The sequence below is a fragment of the Erythrolamprus reginae genome, chromosome 2 (assembly GCF_031021105.1).
Source record: "Erythrolamprus reginae isolate rEryReg1 chromosome 2, rEryReg1.hap1, whole genome shotgun sequence".
In the NCBI taxonomy this organism is placed as follows: domain Eukaryota; kingdom Metazoa; phylum Chordata; class Lepidosauria; order Squamata; family Dipsadidae; genus Erythrolamprus; species Erythrolamprus reginae.
Window position 1 is genome coordinate 34,437,887 of NC_091951.1, and position 25,245 is coordinate 34,463,131.

At 42.5% G+C, this 25,245-nt stretch overlaps 1 protein-coding gene across 3 annotated transcripts; it reads left to right on the top strand.

Annotated features, from left to right (window-relative positions):
• Positions 1 to 1,039: 1,039 nt before the first annotated feature.
• LOC139160144 (E3 ubiquitin-protein ligase TRIM39-like) lies at positions 1,040 to 24,364 on the top strand. Of its 3 annotated transcripts, XM_070737722.1 has the most exons (8): positions 1,040 to 1,213; positions 5,979 to 6,519; positions 8,805 to 8,900; positions 11,302 to 11,532; positions 11,865 to 11,887; positions 15,877 to 15,995; positions 19,713 to 19,745; positions 23,507 to 24,364. In XM_070737722.1, the coding sequence occupies exons 2-8, from the start codon at positions 6,112 to 6,114 to the stop codon at positions 24,022 to 24,024; spliced, it is 1,428 nt and encodes a 475-aa protein (XP_070593823.1). In that variant the 5' UTR covers positions 1,040 to 1,213; positions 5,979 to 6,111; the 3' UTR covers positions 24,025 to 24,364. The 3 variants fall into 3 exon arrangements, with proteins under 3 accessions (XP_070593823.1, XP_070593824.1, XP_070593825.1); XM_070737723.1 differs by lacking the exon at positions 19,713 to 19,745; XM_070737724.1 differs by lacking the exon at positions 8,805 to 8,900.
• The last annotated feature ends 881 nt before the right edge of the window (positions 24,365 to 25,245 follow it).

Consider the following 25,245-nt stretch of genomic DNA (forward strand, 5'->3'; position numbering starts at 1 on the left):
CTTGTATCCTTACATTTATATTGTTTCTCTTCTGCTACAGAAGAGCAGAAGAGAAGTGAGCACTCCCCAAAGCCAAAGCTACAAGTGCTGTGACAATGGTGCCCACACACGTCTGCCCAACATGTGGTAGAACATTTCATGCCTGTATAGGTCTTACCAGCCACCTGCGGACACATCACGTACAGCCCACAACCCATTAGATGTCAAGGTCCTCTTCGAACACAATGGACGAACATCATCACATCTATATTGATTGGTTTCTAATATGATTTGATTGCTTATTTGTACTGGGACTTGCACTGAGTGTTGTATCTTATGATTCTTGATGAACATATCTTGTCTGTTTATGTACCCTGAGAGCATTTGCACCAAGACAAATTCCTTGTATGTCCAATCACACTTGGCCAATAAAAAATTCAATTCAATTTCCTATCCTATCCTACCCTATCCTATCCATCCTATTTACTCTAAGCCTGTCTCAACAATTCAGCAGATAAATAGGAATGGGTTATAGCATAAATCTGCCAATCTGGATTTAAAGCTGTTTACTTGCCTTGTGAGAAATCTTAATGATGGCACTAATATTTTGAGGGGAATTACAAAACAGAGAATATTTTTTTTTTAAAAAAAGAAATGTAGGAGAGCATATGCACTAAGACAAATTCCTTATGATTCCAATCATACTTGGGCAATAAAATTATATTCTATTCTTGTGTGTCTGATCACATTTGACCAATAAAAAATTATATTTTAAAAAAATTCCATGCCCAGACTACTACTACTACTACAACAACAACAACAGCAACAAAAAAGCCTAAAAGACTGAAAAGAAGCACTCCGTCTGTGTCCGGTGTTGCTAATGTTGGCCAATCGCGACTCCAAGGCCACCTGGCTCAGGTGCACCGATGGGACGGGGAAGCAGTCCAGGTCTTAACCGCGGCGGGCGACCGCGTGGATGGGAGCTGGTGAGCGGAAAGATCAAAGGCAAGGGGCGGGGAAAATCCCCAAGCATTCTAGCCTGAGAATTCTAGACGGGCGTGGCCAACGAATGGCTGGGCGGGGCGTCCCTATGAAAGGGAGGGGTCGGTTTCGTGGCGATTTCGATTTTTCCCCCCCGCGTGCCGTGGCGGCTGTATCATCTTCCGCGTCTCTGAACGCGCTCCGCCCTTTTCTTTCCATCAGCCGGCTCCGGACGTTTTGCTTCTTGCTTTGAGTACTGTATACAGTATATATAGTTCTTATACTCTTATACTCTCTCGTTCTTACATCTGGTTTGTTGAATGGGTCCGGGGTTTTCTGGTTGCCTTAGAATAGAATAGAACTGGAAGGGACCTTGGAGGTCTTCTAGTCCAGCTCCCCTATTCAAGCAAGAGATAAGTGGCTATCTAGTTTCTTCTTAAAAACCTCCAGTAATGGAGCGCCTACGATTTTCTGAAAGCAAGTTATTCCACTAGTTAATTGCCTTCACAGTTAGGAAGTTTGTCCTTAATTTCCGGTTGCTTCTTTCTTGGGTTAGTTTTCAACCATGGTTTCTTGTCCTGCCCTCTCTGGTTCTTTGTATAATAATTTGAGCGCTCTCTTCTTTGTGGCAGCCCCTCAAATACTGGAAGTGTTGGATTAGATAATAGGTGTTGAAAAAGATGCAAAATTAGATATTGGTTTATGAAATATTGAAAATGTATATGTGTTTTATTGATATATTTTAAGGAGTTTGTGTTTTGTTAGAAACATGGAATTTATGGAAATATATATATATTGTTCTGAGTTCGGGTTTTACCCCGTGTAATATTTTGAGTGTCTATGCGACGTTTCGGTGAAATCACATTCACCATCATCAGGCTGAAGTTATAAGCTTCGTGCTGCTGTAAATATAGTATATAAACTATATTTACAGCAGCAAGAAGCTTACAACTTCAGCCTGATGATGGTGAATGTGATTTCACCGAAACGTCGCATAGACACTCAAAATATTACACGGGGCAAAACCCGAACTCAGAACAACCCAAACCCTGCAGCCATTCTTCTTATGGTTTAGTCTCCAGGCCTTTTGATAATCTTAGTAGCTCTTCTCTTAATTTTTTCCAAGGTCTTCAGCATCTTTTTTTGTAGTATGATGACCAAAATTGGTTGCAGTATTCCAGGTGTGGTCTTAGTAGGGTTTTATAGTGGCACTAATATTTCACATGATTCTATGCCCCTGTTTATACAACCCAGGATTATATTAGCATTTTGGGCCTCTTTCTGCTGCTGCAGACAGCTGGCTCATAATCAATAATGACTTGCATGGTTTTTAAGTGTTTTAACTGTTTGTAATTGTTGGTTTTAAATTGTTTTAGATTGTTCTTTAAGGGGTTTTACTATTACATTGTATGCTTTCCTTTTTTTTGGTGGTGAGCTGCCCAGAATCCCTCAGGAGTTGGGCGCCATACAAATTTGAATAAATAACTAAATAAATAAGATACCATCCACTAGGATTCTGAGTGGATCCTGCTCACAGTTGCTGTTTTTGAGTCAGGTTCTTGCCTAATCTGTACTTACGGTATACCTTTGATTTTTTTTCCTGCCTAAATGTAAATGTGTTTTATTTTAAATGGTTTATTTTATACTTGTGCACTGCCCAGAATTTGATACAAGATGGAGAGGCCATATAAACGTTTTTAAAAATAATAAATAAATGAATGTTCTCTCATGAGGATTTTCAAATGTCATAATCAAATTTTCCAACATTGTTTTTTTTGACTAGGGCAGTCAAATGGTGAATGGAAAGAACTGAGAGATTATTAAAAATGTATTTATCTGCTCCAATTCTATCCCCATGGAGCTGCAGGGGTGGAAAGGATTTTGTGAGACAGACAGTAAAATATTTTTTTAAAAAGAGGAGAAAAACTTAACTAGGAGAGACATGATAGCAGTGTTCCAATATCTGAGGGGTTGCCACTAAGAAGTGGGAGGCAAGCTATTCTCCAAAGCACCTGAGGGTAGAACAAAAAGCAATGAATGGAAACTAAATAAGGAGAGAAGCAACTTAGAACTAAGAAGAAATTTCCTGACGGTTAGAACAATTAATCAGTGGAACAGCTTGTCTCCAGAAGTTGTGAATGCACCAACACTGGAAGTTTTAAAGAAGATATTGGATAACCATTTGTCTGGTTTAGGATTTCTTGCCTAAGCAGGGGGTTGGACTAGAAGACCTCTTAGGAATCTGGAGAGGTCAGCCGTGGATAGTCTAAGGGTAAAATGTTGGGGGTTAGAGGATGATACTACAGAGTCCGGTAATGAGTTCCACACTTTGACAACCCAATTACTAAAGTCATATTTTTTACAGTCATGTTTGGAGCGGTTAATATTAAGCTTGAATCTGTTGTGTGCTCTTGTGTTGTTGTGGTTGAAGCTGAAGTAGTTTTTGACAGGCAGGACATTGCAGCATATGATCTTGTGGGCAATACTTAGATCATGTTTAAGGCGTCATAGTTCTAAGCTTTCAAGACCCAGGATTGTAAGTCTAGTTTCGTAGGGTATACTGTTTCGATTGGAGGAATGAAGGGCTCTTCTTGTATCTTTGAACATTTTCAAGGGTGTTAATGTCTGAGATGCGATATGGGTTCCAAACAGATGAGCTGTATTCGAGGATGGGTCTGGCGAATGTTTTGTAAGCTCTGGTAAGTAGTGTGCGATTTCCAGAGCAGAAGCTACGTAGGATTAGATTAACAACTCTTGAGCCCTTTTTAGCGATGTTGTTGCAGTGGGCTTTGGCACTTAGATCTTTAGTTATTAGTATTCCGAGATCCTTAACCGAGTGGGGGTTATCTGTGATAATTTATTAAGTTTGTATTTGAAGTTTGTATTTATTAAGTTTGTATTTGAAGTATTTGAAGTTTGTATTTGAAGTAATGGACAGAGATTGGTAAGCATTTTTAGGTGTACAGGTAATCCTCGACTTACAACCACAGTTGAGGCCAACATTTCTGTTAAGTGAGTTTTGCCCCATTTTATGACCTTTCTTGTCACAGTTGTTAAGTGGATCACTGCAGTTATTGAGTTAGTAACAGGGTTGTTAAGCGAATCTGGCTTCCCTGTTGACTTTGCTCTTCAGAAAGTTGCAAAAGGGGATTTGTTTTTATTTATTATATTTGTCGAGCATGGAATAGAAAACCTTTGTTAGTACTATGTACATAACTAGTTTATGTGATACATGTATATAATACCTAACACAAACCAAGAATGTATGCTTACATGTATTAGAACACTATTGCTTTAAGAGCTAGTCTTATGGATTGCCATAAGAGAGAGCCAGAAGTGTGTTTCACTCGCTCTGCTATTCTCTGCTAGTTTGTCTTTGTGGATTATGCTGTAGAACTGTGTGCGAATGCTGGCTGGGGAATTCTGGGAGTTGAAGTCCAAATATCTTCAAGTTGCCAAGGTTGGGAAACACTGGTTTAAATGATGCTTTAATGTATTTGTAAGCTGAACAAGTAAGGCTTGTAGTATGTATAGAGAGTTATTGACTGATTTAATTGTGTAGGACTAGGATTACTCTTGAATGAAGGTGGTGCCATGGATATTGCCTATTTGGACTTCAGCAAAGCCTTTGATATGGTTCCACATTAAGATCTGATAGACAAATTAGTGAAGATTGGACTTAATCCCTGGATAGTTCAGTGGATTTTTAGCTGGCTGAAGTGTAGACATCAGAGATTGCTGGCGAGTATTCTGAGCAGAGGCTGGTTACAAGCGGTGTGCCCCAAGGGTCTGTTCTGGGTCCTATTCTTTTTAATATGTTTGTGAGTGACATAAGGGAAGGTTTGGTAGGGAGGGTTTGCCTATTTGCCGATGACTCTATAGTGTGCAATAGGGTTGATATTCCTGGAGGCGTCTGTAATATGGTAAATGATTTAGCTTTACTAGATAAATGATCAAAGCAATGGAAACTGCAGTTTCATGTTTCCAAATATAAAATAATGCACTTGGGGAAAAGGAATCCTCAATCTGAGTATTGTATTGGCAGTTCTGTGTTAGCAGAAACTTCAGAAGAGAAGGATTTAGGGGTAGTGATTTCTGTCTCAAAATGGGTGAACAGTGTGGTCGGGTGGTAGGAAAAGCAAGTAGGATGCTTGGCTGCATAGTTAGAGGTATAACAAGCAGGAAGAGGGAGATTGTGATCCTGCTATATAGAGCACTGGTGAAGCCACATTTGGAATACTGTGTTCAGTTCTGGAGACCTCACCTACAAAAAGATATTGACAAAGTTGAACGGGTCCAAAGACGGGCTACAAGAATGGTGGAAGGTCTTAAGCATAAAACTTATCAGGAAAGACTTAATGAACTCAATCTGTATAGTCTGGAGGACAGAAGGAAAAGAGGGGACATGATCGAAACATTTAAATATGTTAAAGGGTTAAATAAGGTCCAGGAGGGAAGTGTTTTTAATAGGAAAGTGAACACAAGAACAAGGGGACACAATCTGAAGTTAGTTGGGGGAAAGATCAAAAGCAACATGAGAAAATATTATTTTACTGAAAGAGTAGTAGATCCTTTGAACAAACTTCCAGCAGACGTGGTTGGTAAATCCACAGTAACTGAATTTAAACATGCCTGGGATAAACATATATCCATCCTAAGATAAAATACAGGAAATAGTATAAGGGCAGACTAGATGGACCATGAGGTCTTTTTCTGCCGTCAATCTTCTATGTTTCTATATTTGCCAAAGTAAATAATATTTACATACTGAATGTATCTGGTATTGTATTACTGAATTATTGCTAGTATCTCTGGACTATCAGCTGGGTATCTGCTAGACCTCCACGTTTCCTCTGTGTACGTGTATCTTTGACTATTAAGATATTACTCTGCACACTCCTTAACCCTTAACAAGGTCCCTTCCAACTCTGCTATTGTGTTAACAATGAAGCCTTTTGGTGGGATTGTCAAGATGGGTGACAATCCCATCTCACCCTACTTTCCTTTCCCTTCTGTAGGTTGACCTTTGCGGGAGTGGCAAATAAGTAAATACAAATAAAAAACAGAGCTCTCCCTAAACTTTGATGCTCAAGCATTATTACCTTCTCTGGGAAGAACAAAACCAGCCTTCAGCTTCTCAGCATCAGCACCATGAGTCAGGAGATCATAACCGTCAAGACCTTCTCCGCAGAAGTGACCTGTTCCATTTGCTTGGAGTATTTCAGAGAACCCGTGATGCTTCGGTGTGGTCACAATTTCTGCTACGAGTGCATTATGAAATACTGGAGGGAGTTTGCACTGAAGTACACTTGCCCTCGGTGTAAAACGAACACCGAAACGGTGGGTGCTCTCCCGAACAAATGCCTGGAGACATTTGTAAGGTTGCTCGGACAGCTGAAGCAGGAGGCAGAAGGCAAAGAGGCCTGCGATAAACCTCAGGTGCCTTGGAAATATTTCTGCAGGGGTCACCAAGCCCTCTTCTGCAAGTTGTGTGCTGGATCCAGTGATCACGAAGGTCACGTCAAGATCCCCTTGGAGCAAGCAACCAAAGAATTTAAGGTGGGTGGACAGGAATCCTCTGTTTCTAAAATAATAATGGAATAATAATGGTCTGTTTTTTAAAAAAAAATTAAAAAAACTGGGATGAGAGCTGACTGAAGGATTGTGGGAAATGAAATCCAAACATCGTCAGGGTTCCAAATAGCATCTGAAATTAAATCAGAGTCCGAGGCATAGACTTCCTCAAAGTTCCAATTTATTAGCAAAGCCATGTTGGCACATCTGTGAGAAACCTGAATCTGAAGTCCGGTGGGTATTTCCCCCCACTTTAAGGTTCATTCCTTTGTTTCCCCCACCCAAAAGTCCAGGTCATGCCAACATGTCTGTTACTCCCATCAGGCAGGTGTCAAACAAAGAATGACCTTTGAGAATCTAGAAGGAATTTGTTACGGCTACATCTCTATGCCCCTCATTCAATTCAATTCAATTTATTAGATTTGTATGCCGCCCCTCTCCGAAGACTCGGGGCGGCTCACAACAATAATAAAAACAGTATAACAATGGAACAAATCTAATAATAAAATTATATTAAAAACCCCCAACAATTTAAAAACCATATAGCACATACATACCAAACATAAAATATAAGAAAGCCTGGGGGAGATGTCTTAATTCCCCCATGCCTGGCGATATAGGTGGGTCTTGAGTAACTTGCGAAAGACAAGGAGGGTGGGGGCCGTTCTAATCTCCGGGGGGAGTTGATTCCAGAGAGTTGCCGCCACAGAGAAGGCTCTTCCTCTGGGGCCTGCCAAACGACATTGTTTGGTCGATGGGACCCGGAGAAGGCCAACTCTGTGGGACCTTATCGGCTGCTGGGATTCATGCGGTAGAAGGCGGTTCCAGAGGTATTCTGGTCCAATGCCATGAAGGGCTTTAAAGGTCATTACCAACACTTTGAATTGTGACCGGAAACCGATCGGCAGCCAGTGCAGGTCACGGAGTGTTGTAGAAATGTGGGCGAATCTAGGAAGCCCCACGATAGCTTTTGCAGCCTCATTCTGCACAATCTGAAGTTTCCGAACACTTTTCAAAGGTAGCCCCATGTACAGAGCGTTCGTAGTCGAACCTCGAGGTGATAAGGGCATGAGCGACTGTGAGCAATGACTCCCTGTCCAATGCCTCCCAAATTCCTACAGCACTAATACAGCCTAATGCATAATATGTGGCAGGCTTGAAGTCTCCAACTCAAATGATGGCTTCGGCCTGACACACATCTTAAAGGAGAATATTTGTAGCTCAGGGTTGAAATGAAGGGCCCTTGGCACTCTCTGAGCTTGCTTGTTTTGATGCAGACTTCTTTTGCTGTCCCAACTAGGTAACTAACACTGATGATGCTATCTAGTTGGGTAATGAAACGTCTGCGAGAAAACAAACTCAGATAGCACCAAGGACCCCACACATCTTAAAGTTACCCGGGGGTGGGGGGTGGTGACTTGAAAATGGATTGATTAAAAAAAAAACTATAAGAAAACTTTTAAAAACTGAACTCTTTTCCATTTATTGAGCAAAAAACCAAAATGCCTAGTTGGAGAATTTTGACTTCCTGAATAACAATACCAAAAAGCCAGATAGTCCGTTGCATATATTTTTCCTTCCAAAAGAGTTTATTACATGATGGTGTAATGATTTGATAAGCTGATGGAAAATTCCGTATGTAGTTCCATTTCCTCCTATTATTTGCCCTAAACCAGTGATGGCGAACCTATGGCATGGGTGCCACAGGTGGTACGTGGAGCCATATTTGCTGGCATTTTTAATTTTAATTTTTAATTTTTCCAATTTACATGTCAATAAACATTTTAAGAGCACTATGTTGTGTGTTTCACTTGGTTGTTTACAGTTTAGTTATTTACATTTACTTTTCCATTTCCATTTATTTCTCTACATCTTTATTTCTTCTGTTCTAACCAATCATACAATATATTCCAAACCTCATCCGTTTCTTCTTTGCCTTTTATTTCCAATGTGAGCCTATACATCTCTGCACATGCTAATATCTTTTCATCATTTTGTGTGTTTTCAAGTTTCCAGTATTCCTCATTTTTATTGTAATTTTGTGTGATTGTTTGATCTTCAGTTGGCCCCAAGTGAATGGGAAGCTAAGAAGTCTTGAGAATGAAAAAGTGAACAATAGGCCGTAGATCAAGAAATATTTATTTGTGGTAAAGAAAGGAGGTGGCTTTTTAAACCAAAAGAGACGGAACTAAAACAATTTGACTTTAATGAAAGAACCTGTTATTAATGACAAATGACCTTTGAACAAGCTTATGTTTCCTCCTCCCCAGGATTTTTTCCGCGAGTTCCTTATTCATATAGAGAATCAGAAAAGTATAATTCTGGGGCATAAGGCGTCTATAGAAAAAGAAAGTCAAGATGCAATCGTAAGTGTTGATGTTGCTGGAGAGTCACTATGTAAGGGTTTTTTTTAAGTGAATTGCTTTTAATACGTATACGTGAAGAATGACATCCTTCACTTGGAGGAATCTGATCCCTGATGTATTCAAAATCTGGTCTCTGATATGGAACAAATTTAAATCATGACTGATTGATGAAGAGTGATTGTAGCTCAAGGTTGAAAAGAACAGTCCTTGGTGCTCTCTGAGCTTGGTTATTTTCTTGTAGATTTTTCATTACCCAAACTAGATAACATCATCAGAGCTAGTCAACAATAATATGATTCACTTAACAGTGGCAGCAATTTGCTTAACAACCATGGCCATAAAATAAAAGAAGTCATAAAATTGGACACAACTCACTAAACTGCCTTGCTTAGTAGTAATGGAAATTCTGGTCCAAATCAAATTTATTATTACAGTCATAGACCAAAGCAAATAAAAACACTTAGTGAATACACAATCTAAAGTTGTGGGATAAAATGATAAATAACAGATAAAATCCATGATAAAATCCAGTCTATCAATTATGAATTGTCAATGCTACTAAAATTACAGTCCATAAGCTGTGAAGTCTATATTCAGTTTGATACTATTAGGGAAAGGAATAAACAAGGTTGCCACATTTGTTGTATAAATTAGCTAAGGCATATTAGGCACTTAATAGCTGGCCACAAATGGTATACACACATACATCTTACACACACACATATATGTATACACACATATACACAGCTTTAGCCATAAGTTAAGGACTACCTCTCATTTATGGAAAAATGCTAGGACCGTAATAGCGAATCTATGTCATACATGCCACAGGTGGGACATGGAGCCATATCGGAGGGTACGCAAGGCGTTGCCCTATGTCAACTCCAGCATGCATACAGGCACTGAGCAGCTAATTTTCAGATTTGGGGAAGGCTGTTTTGCCCTCCAAAGGCTTCATGGAAGCTTCTTAAAACCCTGGAGTGTGAAAAATGGCCCAATGGGCAAACAGGAAGTTTGTAAAAATGGACTTCCGGTTTGCCTATTGTGCTGTTTTTTGCATTCTGGAGCTTCGGGAAGCTTCCCTGAAGGCTCCAGATTGCAAAAAACAGCACAAGCAAACCGGAAGTCCATTTTTCTGAACTTCTGGTTTGCTTGTTTGCCTGTTTTTTCACTGTCCCAGGCTTCATTGAGGCCTGTGCACATGTGCGGAGATGGGGGGATTCTTTGTTCCTTATGAATAGCAAATTTATAATTGGATCAAAAGCCACAGAGATCCATAATGGCTTGGCATACAGCACCTAACATTACTTATTTTCTGCAAAATTACAGGTATAGTCCTCGACTTACAAATATAACTGAGCCCAAAATTTCTGTTGCTAAGTGAGGCATTTGTTAAATGAATTTTGCCCCATTTTACGACTTTTCTTGCCATGCTTGTTAAGTTGAATCGTTGTAGTTGTTACATTAGTAACATGTCTGTAAGTGAATCTGGCTTCCCCATTGCATTGCTTGTCAGAAAAGGGGATCAAGTGACTCGGACATTGCAACCATCACAAATGCAAATCTGTTGCCAAGCATCTGAATTTTGATCACATGATCACATGCAACCCATCTTAAGTGTGATAAATATAATTTCAAATGACCACTAAACGAACTGTTTTGAAATTTGAGGACTGTATGTAGAATGATTCCTGCGGGAAATGTAAAGAAATTCCCAAGGCTCAAATGCACTTTTTGCATCAAACGTTTCACTGTTAAATCCCTTTCATGCATACTGATGCATTGGTGGCATCTGACATGCCTTTTGTCAGGGTTCCAAGCAGTGAAGGGCTACCAAAAGTTTTACTACCACACTGTGGGCATGGCTTATGCAGGATGCCCTGCATTTTCTTTCAACTTTCAGTGCAAGTTGGGTGTTCTGGGGTGGAGCTCTATTTTTGCTACCCCACTGCATTCTCCCCTGTCCGGGCAGCAGCCCACCCCTGGTTCCAAGTAACATATCAATAGCAAACAAAACTCTGAGCTAGGCAATGTCCTCAAAGAATAGGTTTATTGGATCTGTCATATTGGCACAGGCTGGTGAAAACCAACTCCGAATGTTTCCACGGTTTTCACCTAATTAAAAGTAAAAGCGTGTCACTTTCTCAAAACAGTCAGTCACATTATCCAATCAGTATATTGTCCAGTTGCTAGGTGACTCCAGTCTCCTCCTCTTGAGCGCATGTAGGAATGTCCTTGGTTCCCATGAGAAAGTATTTTGTTTTGACCACAACACCCCAATTATCTCTATTCTCTCCTACCTATCCCTCTTTTCTGGCGTGTCAGTACTGAAATCTCAAAATTGCCTCAGTCGGGCCAGCTTCAGGATTGACCTCCTTTTCTTTTTGTGGACTTCCCAAAGAAAGCGACAGAGAACTTTAAGAAAGAGATGCGGGATATGTTTGAGGGGCTACGCCGCTTTCTGAACATCGAAGAGTTTACTCAGATCAGGAAAATCAGCGAGATTGAGAAGCATATTTCCCAGATACGGGAAGAACGAATGGATGAGCTTTTTCAGGAACTCTCCTTTTACGATAAGATGGTGCGAGATTTGCAAAAGAAATGTGGCCAGGAAGGAAATGACCTCCTGCAGGTAAGCTGGTATATATTTCCTAGGAGTGGTTTATTATCAAAAGAACCTTTTGACTGCAATTTTTGATTATTATTTTTCTTGCTGTGTTTAGTTCCAATTTACAGCAAAAAAAATGTTCATAGTTTTCATGTAATGACAGTCATAAAAAATGTTGTAACTTTTAATTTGGTCCCATAATTCTTCAACCGGACTGCAACGAATTATGATCATAATTCCAGGATTAACCTGTTCTTCCTATGCTAAGTGGTCAGCCCAAATATGAGTTGCTATCAACATTTTAACTTTCAGAATGGTTTGTGACCAATACTGAAATTGTTTTCTTTTTCTTCTAGGATATAAGCAGCACTCTAGAAAGGTAAATTGATCCAAAAAACAAGAGATAATCTCTGCAGCAATGCTGAATTGTATACTTCTTGAAATGCTGTTCTTGAAATGCATTGGAACTACAGTGATACCTCGTCTTATGAACTCAATTGGTTCCGGGACGAGGTTTGTAAGGTGAAAAGTTTGTAAGACGAAACAATGTTTCCCATAGGAATCAATGGAAAAGCAATTAATGCGTGCAAGCCCAAAACTCACCCCTTTTGCCAGCCGAAGCACCCGTTTTTGTCTGCTGGGATTCCCCTGAGGCTCCCCGCCATGGGAAACCCCACCTCCTGATGTCCGTGTTTTTGTGATGCTGCAGGGGAATCCCAGCAGGGGAACTCCAGCAGCGCAAAAACTCCGGATGCGGGGCATCCCAGTGGCAGCGGCTTGGACTTGTAAGGTGAAAATAGTTTGGAAGAAGAGGCAAAAAAATCTTAAACCCCGGGTTTGGATCTTGAAAAGTTTGTATGATGAGGGGTTTGTAAGACGAGGTATCACTGTATCTACTTATGATAACTGATATCATGAAGCTGGATTGTACATAATTGTTCAGGAACTATGTCAGCTCTCAAACTGCAGCTCGTTTCCAGCATGCAGGTTAATCCAACCAGGCTAACCTGTAGCAGAGGTTAAAAACATGCACACACACCAAATGTTAAGATGTTAGCCACAATCATGCAGTTAAAGACCTGTCCTTACTGGAAGTAATGTGATTGCATTTGTTTGGGAGAATAATACTGTATAGATCTACATTTTTTTCATTTAGTTTTGGATGAAAGTAACTTCTTGGGATGATATACGGCAGGGGTGTCAAATTCGATTTCATTGAGGACTGCATCAGGATTGTGTTTGACCTTGGGGGGGGGCAGATGGGTGTGGCCAGATCTATGTCACTCGTGTCTGGGGTGCCTGTAGCGGCTCAAGCGCTCTGCTACAAAAATTGGGCTCCCAAGTTCATTTTTTGACTGTGATGGTTTCCTGCAATCCCCTGCCAGCAAAAACGGAGGCCAGGAGGGTCATGTGTATTCTTCTCAAGCTCTATTTTCACTGGTTAAAGTACTGCGGCCCAGTCTTTCTCTGGGTAGTCCTGTGAGCCACATCTAAGCACCCTGTAGGCTGCATCTGGCCCCTGGGCCTTGAGTTTGACACCCATGATATGGAACATGTGTCGTCGCCTCCAGCCACCAGCCCCTCCAATAGCTGAATCAGATAGGGCAGCGGAATCAGAGCCAGCATCAAAACAATCTGAGAGCTCCAAGGGGGAAGAGGGAATGGCGCTGCCAGGGGTAGAGATAGAGGCGGAACCTGGGCTGTCTGTTAGCCCTGAGATGGGGGAGTCAACAACCTCCAGATCTGGAAGAGGAGGAACAGCTGGGTCCAGTGCCTGATGCGCAGAAGGCAGAGGAGAGCAGCGGGAATCTACGGACTGGTCCTTGGGACGGAAGATCCACTGCTACTAGCTAAGCCCCACCCTAGCTCTGGGGATAAAAGGCAGGGGGTTGAGATGAATAGGTATGGAAGATAACTGTTCATCTCCCTGCTAGTCAGCCATTGATAGCCTGCACTTATCTGGCAATTATCAGAATTCTTCCTTTGAATCTAAAGTGCCTTCTGAGTGTGTGCGTGTTTGTGTGTGTGCGTGTTGCTGGAAGAAAGCAAGCACACTTTCCAGGATTTCCTTTGCAAGTGTGGGGAGAGAGAGGAGGGGAAGAGACAGAGAGAGAGAGAGAGAGAGACTCTTACTATGTTAAGGTCATTACAGGAGGAAGGGGAGAAAGTGTCACTTTGCATAGGGTTTAAAGACTTGTGAGGGGTGAGGTATCATCAGTACGCCAATGATACCCAGTTGTACGTCTCCATGTCCAGTCAACGAAGCAATAGAAGTGATGTGCCGGTGCCTGGAGGCTGTTAGGGTCTGGATTGGTGTCAACAGACTCAAACTCAACCCTGATAAGATGGAGTGGCTGTGGGTTTTGCCTCCCAGGGACAATTCCATCTGTCCATCCATAACCCTGGGGGTGGGGGAAATTACTGACCCACTCAGAGAGGGTCTGCAACTTGGGCGTCCTCCTTGATCCACAGCTCACATTAGAGAAACATCTTTCAGCTGTGGCGAGGGGGGCATTTGCCCAGGTCCGTCTGGTGCACCAGTTGCGGCCCTATCTGGACCAGGACTTGCCCCCACCCTCCTTGCCTTTCATAAACATCTTAAAACCCAGGCTGTAAAAGCACTGTGAAGTGGTATATAAGTCTAAAATGCTATTGTTATTGCTATTGACTATCTCTCAGGCTACTCTTCCTCATAGGGTTTTTTTTTTAAAATAATTTTTTATTGATTTTTAAAAAGTTTACATAGAACAAACATATAACAGTGCACAGTGCATGTGCCCATCACCTAACAATAACACCCCCCCATCACCCCCACCACCCATACAAGAGGATTCAAGAAAATTTAATTATTTATCTGTTATTCCTTGGCTCTATCTTGCATCAAGTATTACTAAAAGAGTGATTGCAATTTATTTTTCATATTTACATCACAGATTCTACTTAACATATAATCTTTTACCTTATTCCATCGCACCATCAACTTCTCCAATTTGTTCTCATCGAAATTATTTAATCTTATTTCCATGATTTCAAAATATATGTGGTCCACCATGTACCAGTACCAATTTTGTAATGTCCATTTTGTAGAATCTTTCCAACCTAATACCATCACCGCTTGGGCACTTTCCAATGCTGCGGCTTTGATTTCCTTAAATTCTCCTAGTTCCCTATATTTAATTAAAATTGCTATTTCTTTTGTGATTATCCAGTTAATGTTTAACATTTTGTTAATTTCGTTCTGCACTACATTCAAAAATTTCTGAATTTCTGCACACTCCCAGAGCATATGCATAAAAATTCCCTTTTCCTGGCACCCATGCCAACATTTACCCTTCTCTTTCCCCTGGAAGTGTGCAATTTGTACTGGTGTATAGTACCATTTATGTAAAGATTTTCCTTCTCATCTCTCTAACTCTCGTATTTTTAATCTTAGGGTTGCTATGCAAATAAAAATAAAATTAGAAGTTGAATAATTAAGTATATTGCCCTTCTAGAATACTATTTCCCAACCAGGCCACTTCCAGACATGTGCGTTTTCACTCTCAGAATCCCTGGCAATAGAGGAATGGATGGTAAAAATGAAAAGAGTTTGCTGAAAAGGAAAAATTGATTTGATTGGTTAAAGTACAAGCAACAAACACTTTTTTGGAAGATAGGAACCTTCATATGGACTTTTATTGAAAGGAGTAAAATGAATTGATGATTCATGAGTTTGAAAATGACTAAAAATGTGGATTAAACCAGGGGGGTGAAGGGATTTGTAAAATATTTATGGAGGGTAGATTGGAAATCATGTACTGTATATCTTCCTTGCCTTTCTGTTTTTTGTTTCTTAGAAACATAGAAACATAGAAACATAGAAGTCTGACGGCAGAAAAAGACCTCATGGTCCACCTAGTCTGCCCTTATACTATTTTCTGTATTTTATCTTAGGATGGATATATGTTTATCCCAGGCATGTTTAAATTCAGTTACTGTGGATTTATCTACCACATCTGCTGGAAGTTTGTTCCAAGGATCTACTACTCTTTCAGTAAAATAATATTTTCTCATGTTGCTTTTGATCTTTCCCCCAACTAACTTCAGATTGTGTCCCTTTGTTCTTGTGTTCACTTTCCTATTAAAAACACTTCCCTCCTGGACCTTATTTAACCCTTTAATATATTTAAATGTTTCGGTCATGTCCCCCCTTTTCCTTCTGTCTTCCAGACTATACAGATTGAGTTCATGAAGTCTTTCCTGATTTCTTGCACTTGTCCTGTTCTTTTTTCTTTTCCTGTAGTCTTTTACTATATGAATATTCTTGATAAGTATAAATAAATAAATTTTAAAAAAAAGAAAATGAATTAATACCCCATTTTCTATCAGGTGTAAAAAGAAGGAGATTCTGCAACATCTCAAACTTTTTCCTCTGAACAATAAATGGGAAATATGGAATATATGGGATGCTATCATCTTTCTGAAGAATGCCATCCATCACTTCCAAGGTAAAGAGGACGCTGGCCCATAAATACTGGCAGTCAGTAATGGGCAGTCAAAAATTTTACTGCCACACTGTAGGTATGGCTTATTTTGTGGTGTGGCTTAATGGTCATGTGACTGGGTAGGAGTGGCTTGCCGGCCATGTGGGTAGGAGTGGCTTGAAAGATCATCATCGTTCAAGTAAACTGTTAAGTCCTCAACTTACAACCTTACCACTGTCGCTCACTGGGTGACAATTTGCTTCATGTTTCCCACGCTCCCCTTCCTGGGTCTCTCCCCCCGCCTCAGACTGGGTAGCTAGGCGAACGGGTGCTGCTAGAGGTATAAATGCTGCCAGCTCCGCTTCCACCCACACCTTCTGCTTGCATCTCAGGCGGGAGATGGCCACGTGAGGCTGGAGGGGACCCGGGCAGGAGAGAGGGAAGCTCGTATAAGGCCAGGAAGAAGGAAAGAGGAAAAAAGCAAAAAGCGCAGATGCAGCAGCAGCAGGGGGAAAAAGGAGAGCTGAGCAGAGACCAGAAATCCAGTGACAGTTGCCGATCAGCTGGAGCCGGGCATGCAGCTTCATTTCCGCCGGTGGAACTGCGTTCCACTCCATTCTGCTTGCTGCCCACCCCTGCTGGCAGTCCTTGACTTACAACCACAATGGAGGCTAACATTTCTGTTGCTTAGTGAGATAGTTGTTAAGGGAGTTTTATCCCACTGAACGACATTTCTTGCCAACATTGTTATGTGAATCCCTGCAGTTCTCAATAACCATGGTTGTTAAGTGAATCTGGCTTCCCCATTGACTTTGCTTGTTAGAAGGTCTCCAACATGACTACGGGACTCTGCATAAGAATATAAGAACATAGGAAGAGCCACCCATATTTTGATCATGTGACCATGCAGAAGCTTACAATGGTTGTAAGCGTGAAAAACAGTCAGAAGTCACTTTTCCCAGTACTGTTGTTAACTTCAAATGGTCATTTTACATGAACAGTTGTATAAGTCAAGGACTAGCTGTACGAGGCTCTCTCGATTGTCACACTTCCACATTTATTTATTTATTTATGCCAACCACCTCAAGCCCCATTAAACAAATTCCTTTATATTGTAGTTTATGATTTTATTTATTTGTTGCTATGTTGCATACCTGCTTTATAGAGTCAGACAAGTTATTTTCTTATTTGGTGCTACATTGAACTAAAATGATTTGCAAGCTTTATGAAGGGAACTGTTCAGTAGTGGGTTGCTACAGAATTATTATTTATTAGATTTGTATGCCGCCCCTCTCCAAAGACTCGGAGCGCAGCTGCGTGAGCGGTCATGGGTCATCCCAGATACACCCATTCCTCTCCAATACTCCGCGGACTGCATTGGTTGCCGATTGGTTTCCGGACACAATTCAAAGTGTTGGTGATGTCCTATAAAGCCCTACATGGCATCGGACCAGATTACTTACGGGACCGCCTTCTTCCGTATGAATCCCAGTGACCGGTTAGGCCCCACAGAGATGGCCTTCTTCAGCTCTCGTCGGCCAATGTCATCTTGCGGGGCCCAGGGAAAGAGCCTTCTCTGTGGTGGTCCCGGCCCTCTGGAATCATCTCCCTCCAGAGATTCGTACTGCCCCCACCCTCCTTGCCTTTCACAAGAGCCTCAAAACTCATTTATGTCTCCAGGCATGTGGCAATTAGATCAAGCCCCCTTCTTCTGTTTACAAGATGTAATGTGTGGTTGTGAATGAATTGGTTGACTGTTTTTATTATATATGGGATTTTAGTAGTAACTTTTAATTAATTAGATTTGTTGTTGTGTTGCTTTTGTACCCTGTGAGCCGCCCCGAGTCTTTGGAGAAGGGCAGCATACAAATCTAATTAATAATAATAATTATTATTATTATAATTAAAATGCGAGGGTGATAAGAGATTCTGAACGAAGGAAAAACAACTCTTTTCTCAACTTCTGAATTTCCAATACTTCTCAAAGTCCTTGCTGAGCTCTAAAACCACAGTCTGTTCCACCAGCCAGTTCATTCTGTAGATGACCCTCTTGGCTTGTGGACTTCAACTCCCAGAATCCCCTAGCCAACTATATTGAAGTTCACATATATTTAAGCTGCCAAAGTTGAGAAACACTGTTCTTGGCTCTCTTTGGCACCTGCTGAACCTCCCACTGCAAATTCCAGGCTGTTCTGTAAGGCAGGCACTAAAACACAGAAGGCATACCTCCTGGATTCCGTTAGATGGTGCTGTTTACTACTTAACAGAAGGAACACAGAGAATATATCAGACTAGGACAGTGCTTCTCAATTATTTTCTGTTACCTCCACCCCCACCCCCAAAGATGTAAACATTTTGCATGCTCTCAACTCTCCACTGGGACAATTGTTTGTAATATTCAGCACACTGTTGCTGAAAAAACTCAAATGGCTTATCAGCATGATTGGGGTGTAATGGTTGAACTTGTGCTTAAACCACGTTTAAGTGATGCCTTAATTTATTTGGCTTCATGCTGTCTGCTGCCAGTACAGTAAACATATCGGTCTTTTCTCGTCTCCCACTGTAGTCACAGTGAAGGCAATCGGTACATTTAGATATGTATATGGTATATTGTTTTTGACATGTTATGAGCCGCCCCCGAGTCCTCGGAGAGGGGCGGCATACAAATCCAATTATTATTATTATTATTAATAATAATAATAATAATAATAATAATAATGACGGAACTACCATTTACCAGTGGCAAAGAACTGGTGGGATCATAAGCCCAAAAAAGTGGTCAAAAATGAGCAAGCAAAACTACTGTGGGACTTCTGACTTCAGACTGACCGAATTCTGAAGCATAACACACCAGACATTGTGATCATGGAGAAAAAGAAAGTATGGATCATCGACATCGCAATCCCAGGAGACAGCAGAATTGAGGAGAAGCAGCTAGAGAATTTAGTGAAATACAAAGATCTAAAAATCAAGCTGCAACGACTCTGGCATAAGCCCGGGAAAGTGGTCCCAGTGGTACTTGGCACGCTGGGCGCAGTACCAAAGGATCTCAGCGGGCATTTGAAAACTATTGGAATTGACAAAATCTCCATCTGTCAATTGCAAAAGGCTGCTTTACTGGGATCGGCAAACATAATTCACCGCTACATCATGCAGTCCTAGGTGCTTGGGAAGCGCCCAACTGGTGATGAAATATGAAATCCAGCATAGTGATCTCGTTTGCTGTGTTGCACTGACATAATAATAATGATAATGATAATGATAATGGTAATGGTAAAGTAAGCCACACTGGTAGTAAAAGTCAAGCTGCGCATGCAGCTTCTGGTGTCTTGCGTGTGCATGTACGCACCCCAGCATGTTTTTGCTTCTGTGCATGTGCAGAAAGCAAAATCTTGTAAGTGGATGCGCACATGCATGAGAGTTCGGCGATTTTTTGCTTCTGTGCAAGCGCGGAAGCAAAAAAATGCCAAAATCTCTCTCGTGCATGCATTGCCTCATGAGATTTTGCTTCCTGCGCATGCACAGAAGCAAAAACATGCTAGGGCACATGCATGCGCACACAAGAAACCTTAAGCTGTGCGCACAGTGCACCAGTCGTGGCTGCAGGAGCAATCCGCCCCTGGAACTGTTGACTTAAAAAGGACCATCTGCACGTTGGTAAGGAAGCAGGGGGAGTAATAGAGGGTATTAAAAAGAACAAATGAAGACAATTGTGTGACCAAACTTTGTTTTCTTCTCCAGAAAGTCTGAAATTGGGGTTGTCCCTGCAGCAAGGTAAGTTTCCAGACTAGAACAGATGAAATTAGGAAAAAGGGGGGTTGTTCAGACCTCTTTTTTGCCACCTTCATCACCATCTTTTAACACCCCTTGCAGGGTGGCATCTGGGCAACTGAATGGAGCTGAGTTTTTATTGGCCAGATGCCCTTCCTGTCACCAATGTGAAATTTTGTTCAGCAGATATATTCTCACTGTGCCCAGAGAAAAATGCCTGCCCCTATCTAGAATCAAACTCGCAGTCTCCTGATTGTGAGATGAGACTCCACCTCTAGGCTACCGCACTACTCCTTCTTTCCATCTTAATGGCATTTAATTTTTAAAAAGGTTACCACATTTTTCAAAGTACAGTGGTGCCTCTACTTACAAATTTAATTTGTTCTATGATCAGGTTCTAAAGTAGAAAAGTTTGTAAGAAGAAGCAATTTTTTCCATAGGAATCAGTGTAAAAGCAAATAATGAGAGTGATTGGGGAAACCACAGGGAGGGTAGAGGCCCTGTTTCCTCCCAAGAGATTCATAGAGAGGCCCAATGGAGGCTTCTTTCCTTTCCCGACCCTGTTTCCTTCCAGGAGATTCCTAGAGAGGCCCAATGGAGGCTTCTTGCCTTTCCCGGCCCTGTTTCCTTCCAGGAGATTCCTAGAGAGCCCCAACAGAGGCTTCTCCCCGCCTTTTCCAGCCCTTTTTCCTCCCAGGAGATTCATAGAGAGGTCCAATGGAGACTTCTCCCCGCCTTTCCCGGCCCTGTTTCCTCCCAGGAGATTCCTAGAGAGGCCCACAGAGGCTTCTCCCTGCCGTTTCCAGCCCTGTTTCATCCCAGGAGATTCCTACAGAGGCCCAACAGAGGCTTCTCCCTGCCTTTTCCAGCCCTTTTTCCTCCCAGGAGATTCCTAGAGAGGTCCAATGGAGACTTCTCCCTGCCTTTTCTGGCCATGTTTCCTCCCAGGAGATTCCTAGAGAGGCCCCACAGAGGCTTCTCCCTGCCTTTTCCGGTTCCAGTTTCGGAGGCTAAGGTTTGTAAGTGGAAAATAGTTCTTGAGAAGATGCAAAAAAATCTTGAACACCCGGTTCTTATCTAGAAAAGTTCGTAAGTAGTGGCATTCTTAGGTAGAGGTACCACTGTATAAGATGCACCTTAGTTTTGGGGGAGGAAAATAGTAGGAAAAAAATCAGCACATTATTTTATCTCCTGGTTAGGGCTTAAATAAACCTTAGCAGCAATGAAAAAAGCCTGCAAAGACTTATGGCTGGGGGGGAAAAACCTTCTTGGAGAGAGTAGCAATGACAAATCCTGCAAGCCAGGAAGATCGTAAGCACCTCGTTGGGGCTACCTACTCTCCAGTTTCCCATAGCCCAGGCAGCTGGTGCTTATGCGTGAAGACACGCCTCCTGTGGTTGTTTCACTACGGCTTATTTTGGGGGTAGAACTTACATTAGGCTCACACTTAAAAATCAGGCTACGGCTTACTTTGGAGGAAGGTCTCATTTTGGGGAAACATGATGTATGTACTGTATGTAATGTATGTATGTACAGTGATCCCTCAATTTTCGCGATCTCGTTCTTCGCGAAACGCTATATCGTGATTTTTCCCACCCGATGGCGTCACTCTCTTCCTTCCTTTCTCATCTTCCTTTCTCTCTTTCTCTATCTTGCTTCTTCCTCTCTCACACTCTCTTCCTCCCTCTCTCATCTCTTTCTTTCCTTCTCCCTCTTTCTCTATCTCTCCCCCTCTTGCTGGTGGGCGGCGGGTGGGCGGGCGGGCGAGCGGGGGCATCAGCGAGGAAGACCCAGGGAAGGTTCCTTCGGCCGCCCAGCAGCTGATCTGCTCGGCAGCGCGGTAGCAGCGAGGAGCCGAATCGAGGTTTCCCCTTTGCGTGGGCGGCGGGGAAACCCCGATCTTTGTCTGCTCGCTGCTGCTGCGCTACCGAGCAGATCAGCTGCTGGGCGGCCGCAGCAGCAGCGAGCAGACGAAGATCGGGGTTTCCCCGCTGCCCACGCAAAGGGGAAACCCCGATCTTCGTCTGCTCGCTGCTGCTGCGCTACCGAGCAGATCAGCTGCTGGGCGGCCGAAGGAACCTTCCCTGGGTCTTCCCCGCCGCCCACGCAAACTCCACCATCTGCGCATGCGCAGCCATGAAAAAAGGGTGCGCATGCGCAGATGGTGTTTTTACTTCCGCAACCCTACATCGCGAAAAATCGATTATCGCGAGGGATCTTGGAACGGAACCCTCGCGATAATCGAGGGATCACTGTATTCATTTATTTATTGTAGTCAGAATATATACACGATAGCAGGTTTTGGTATAAACATAAACATACACAGTAAATATAGATAAACTGCAACACTCCACATGGGGCTACCTCTGAAGAGTGTTTGGAAACTTCAGATCATGCAGAATGGGGTCGCGCGAGCAGTCATGGGTCTTCTCAGATATGCTCATGTTTCGTCAACATTCCGCAGCCTACATTGGTTGCTGATTAGTTTCCAGACACAATTCAAAGTGTTGGTGATGACCTATAAGGCCCTTACACGGCATTGGACCAGAATACCTACAGGACTGCCTTCTGCCGCATGAATGCCAGTGGCCGATTAGGTCCCACAGAGTTGGCCTTCTCCAAGTCCTGTCGACAAAACAATGTCGTCTGGCAGGCCCTAGGGGATGAGCCTTCTCTGTGGCGTCCCCGGCCCTCTGGAATCAAGTCCCCTTGATGTCAGCGTTCTAAATAGCATCTGAGAAATAAAACAAGTCCCAGTCCAATTTTCTCAATCAGAGCTTGATTTATTAACAGAACCATGTTAGCTATGCCATTGTCATTTCGATTGTGAGTACTTCCCAGAATCCCACCTAGGTTAAAGTTCATCTACATCCCCCACATCCACAGGTTTATCATGAGAGCCAGTCTGTGTGTAGGGGCTTATCAAATTCGTCTTCTCCTCAGTTGAGGCAGAACAAACGGTAGCCTTGGCTTGGAGAAAGGAATCTTTGTTTGTGTCTAGTAACTTTCCCCTCTGACAACTCACTACCCCTCCCATCCCCCCTTGTGTTGTGTCAGGCTGAACTCTCTAACTCCACATGAAAACTTCGGCCTGACACCTGGAGATTCGAACTGCCCCCACCCTCCTTGCCTTCCGCAAGACCCTGAAGACCTATCTATGTCGCCAGGCATGGGGGCAATTAATGTATTCCCTTCTCTGACCATTAAGAAACAGACCATTAAGAAATAGAAGTCTGATGGCAGAAAACGACCTCATGGTCCATCTAGTCTGCCCTTATACTATTTTCTGTATTTTATCTTAGGATGGATATATGTTTATCCCAGGCATGTTTAAATTCAGTTACTGTGGATTTATCTACCACGTCTGCTGGAAGTTTGTTCCAAGGATCTACTACTCTTTCAGTAAAATAATATTTTCTCATGTTGCTTTTGATCTTTCCCCCAACTAACTTCGGATTGTGTCCCCTTGTTCTTGTGTTCACTTTCCTATGAAAAACACTTCCCTCCTGGACCTGTGTGGTTGTGACTATATAGTATTGATTGTTTTTTAAGATAGTGGGTTTTTAGTTATAGTTTTAAATATTAGATTTGTACTGTACAGTTTTATTGCTGTTGTGAGCTGCCCCGAGTCTTCGGAGAGGGGTGGCATACAAGTCTAATAAATTAAATTAAATTAAATGAGGGCAGTTAGGAATTTGCCTCCAAGATTGCTCTCCCAATGTCATGCTTTCTTATCTCAATCTTTTACTTCTTCCCTCTTCCAGCGGTGATAACTTTCGACAAGGAGACGGCTCACCCCTTGCTCATCGTATCGGAGGACTGCAAAAGTGTTTCTCTGGGAGACAAAATTCAACTATTTCCAAAGACTCGTAAACGATTTGACACGAGCCACATCGTGCTGGGCTGTGAGGAGTTCATCGGAGGTCGAAACTATTGGGACATTTCCGTGGGCAACGAGGGGGAATGGACAGTGGGTGTGGCCCGAAAGTCTGTGAGGAGGAAGAATTCAATCGCCATTGAGCCCCACAGTGGCATTTGGGCCATAGGGAAGCGTGCCAATGAATATTTTGCTTTTAACTCTCCAAATTGTTCTCGGCTGCAACCCAATCGGGAGCTGAGAAAGATTCGGATCTTTTTAAATTACCCCGGGAAGCACGTTTCTTTCTTTGATGCCGATGAAGCAAAATTACTTCATCATACCTCCACAAACACGGTTTCCAAAGAGGGTTTTGTTCCTTTTTTTCACCTCTCTCACAAAGCTGTTCTCACCTTGACTCCCTAAATTGGCTAGAAGGAAGGATGTCGGTGGCTTTTAAAAGCCTCCCACTCCAATTTTCATGATGCATCCACACCAAGGAGACAAGCAACACATCAATCACACCTTTAGTTTGCCTTTTTTATTTTTGTCCAAAACAAATTCATTCAAAATGGCAGCTTCTTGCTTCTAAACCAGCATCTTTTCAAAGGATTTTTTTTTAAAAGGGGGAAGCTTTTAAAGCAAACTTTAAATGTATACTTCACATGGAGCACGGGTTAATGTTTACGTTTGTGTATCTGAAACTTGAGGTGGTGGGATGATTGTGGTTTTCAAAGTCGAGATGTATTAAAACTGGTTGAGTTTTTATCTGCTTCCTTTTTTTTTCAGCTTTAGAAAAATATTGTGCAGGTACAGTTAGTCTTTGACTTGTGACCACAACTGTCCTGAAAAAATTATGTTGCTAAGTGAGACATTTGTTAAATGAGTTTTGCCCCACTTTACAACTTTTCTTGCCACAGTCGTTAAGTGATTCATTTCAGTTGTTAGGTTAATAACGTAGTTGTTAAGTGAATCTGGCTTCCCTGTTGACTTTGCTGGCCAGAAGGTCGCAAAAGGCGATCACGTGACCCTGGGACATTGCAAACGTCATAAAGATGAGTCACTTGCCAAGCGTTTGCATTTTGATCATGTGATCACGGGATGCTGCAATGGTTGTAAGCAGTAATGGGCAGCCAACATTTTTACTGCCACACTGTTCATCATAGTTCAAATGAACTGTTAAGTCCTCGACTTACAACCTTACCAGTGTCGCTTGCTGGGGTGACAATTTGCTTCGCGTTTCCCGCGCTCTGCTTCCTGGGTCACCCCCTCGCCTCAGGCTGGGTAGCTAGGCGAATGGCTGCTGCCAGAAGCATAAATGTTGCTAGCGCTGCTTCCACCCACGCCTTCTGCTTGCACCTGAGGCAGGAGGTGGCTGCGTGAGGCTGGAGGGGACCCGGGCAGGAGAGAGGGAAGCTCGTCCGAGGCCAGGAAGGAGGAAAGAGGAAAAAAGCAGGGAGCACAGATGCAGCAGCAGGGAAAAAAAGGAGAGCCAAGACGAGACCAGTAATCCAAGAAGTGACAGCCGCCAATCAGCTGGAGCTGCACACACATCTTCATTTCCGCCAGTGGAACTGCGTTCCACCCCGTCCTGCCTGCTGCCTACCCCTGGTTGTAAGTGAGAAAAGGATCATAGGTCACTATTTT

Coding starts and splice junctions, on each gene's coding strand:
- LOC139160144 (XM_070737722.1), top strand. CDS start 6,112: ATGAGTCAGGAGATCATAACCGTCAAGACCTTCTCCGCAGAAGTGACC. Junction 11,888..15,876: donor ATAAGCAGCACTCTAGAAAG/GTAAATTGATCC, acceptor ATTTTCTATCAG/GTGTAAAAAGAAGGAGATTC. Junction 19,746..23,506: donor GGGGTTGTCCCTGCAGCAAG/GTAAGTTTCCAG, acceptor TCCCTCTTCCAG/CGGTGATAACTTTCGACAAG.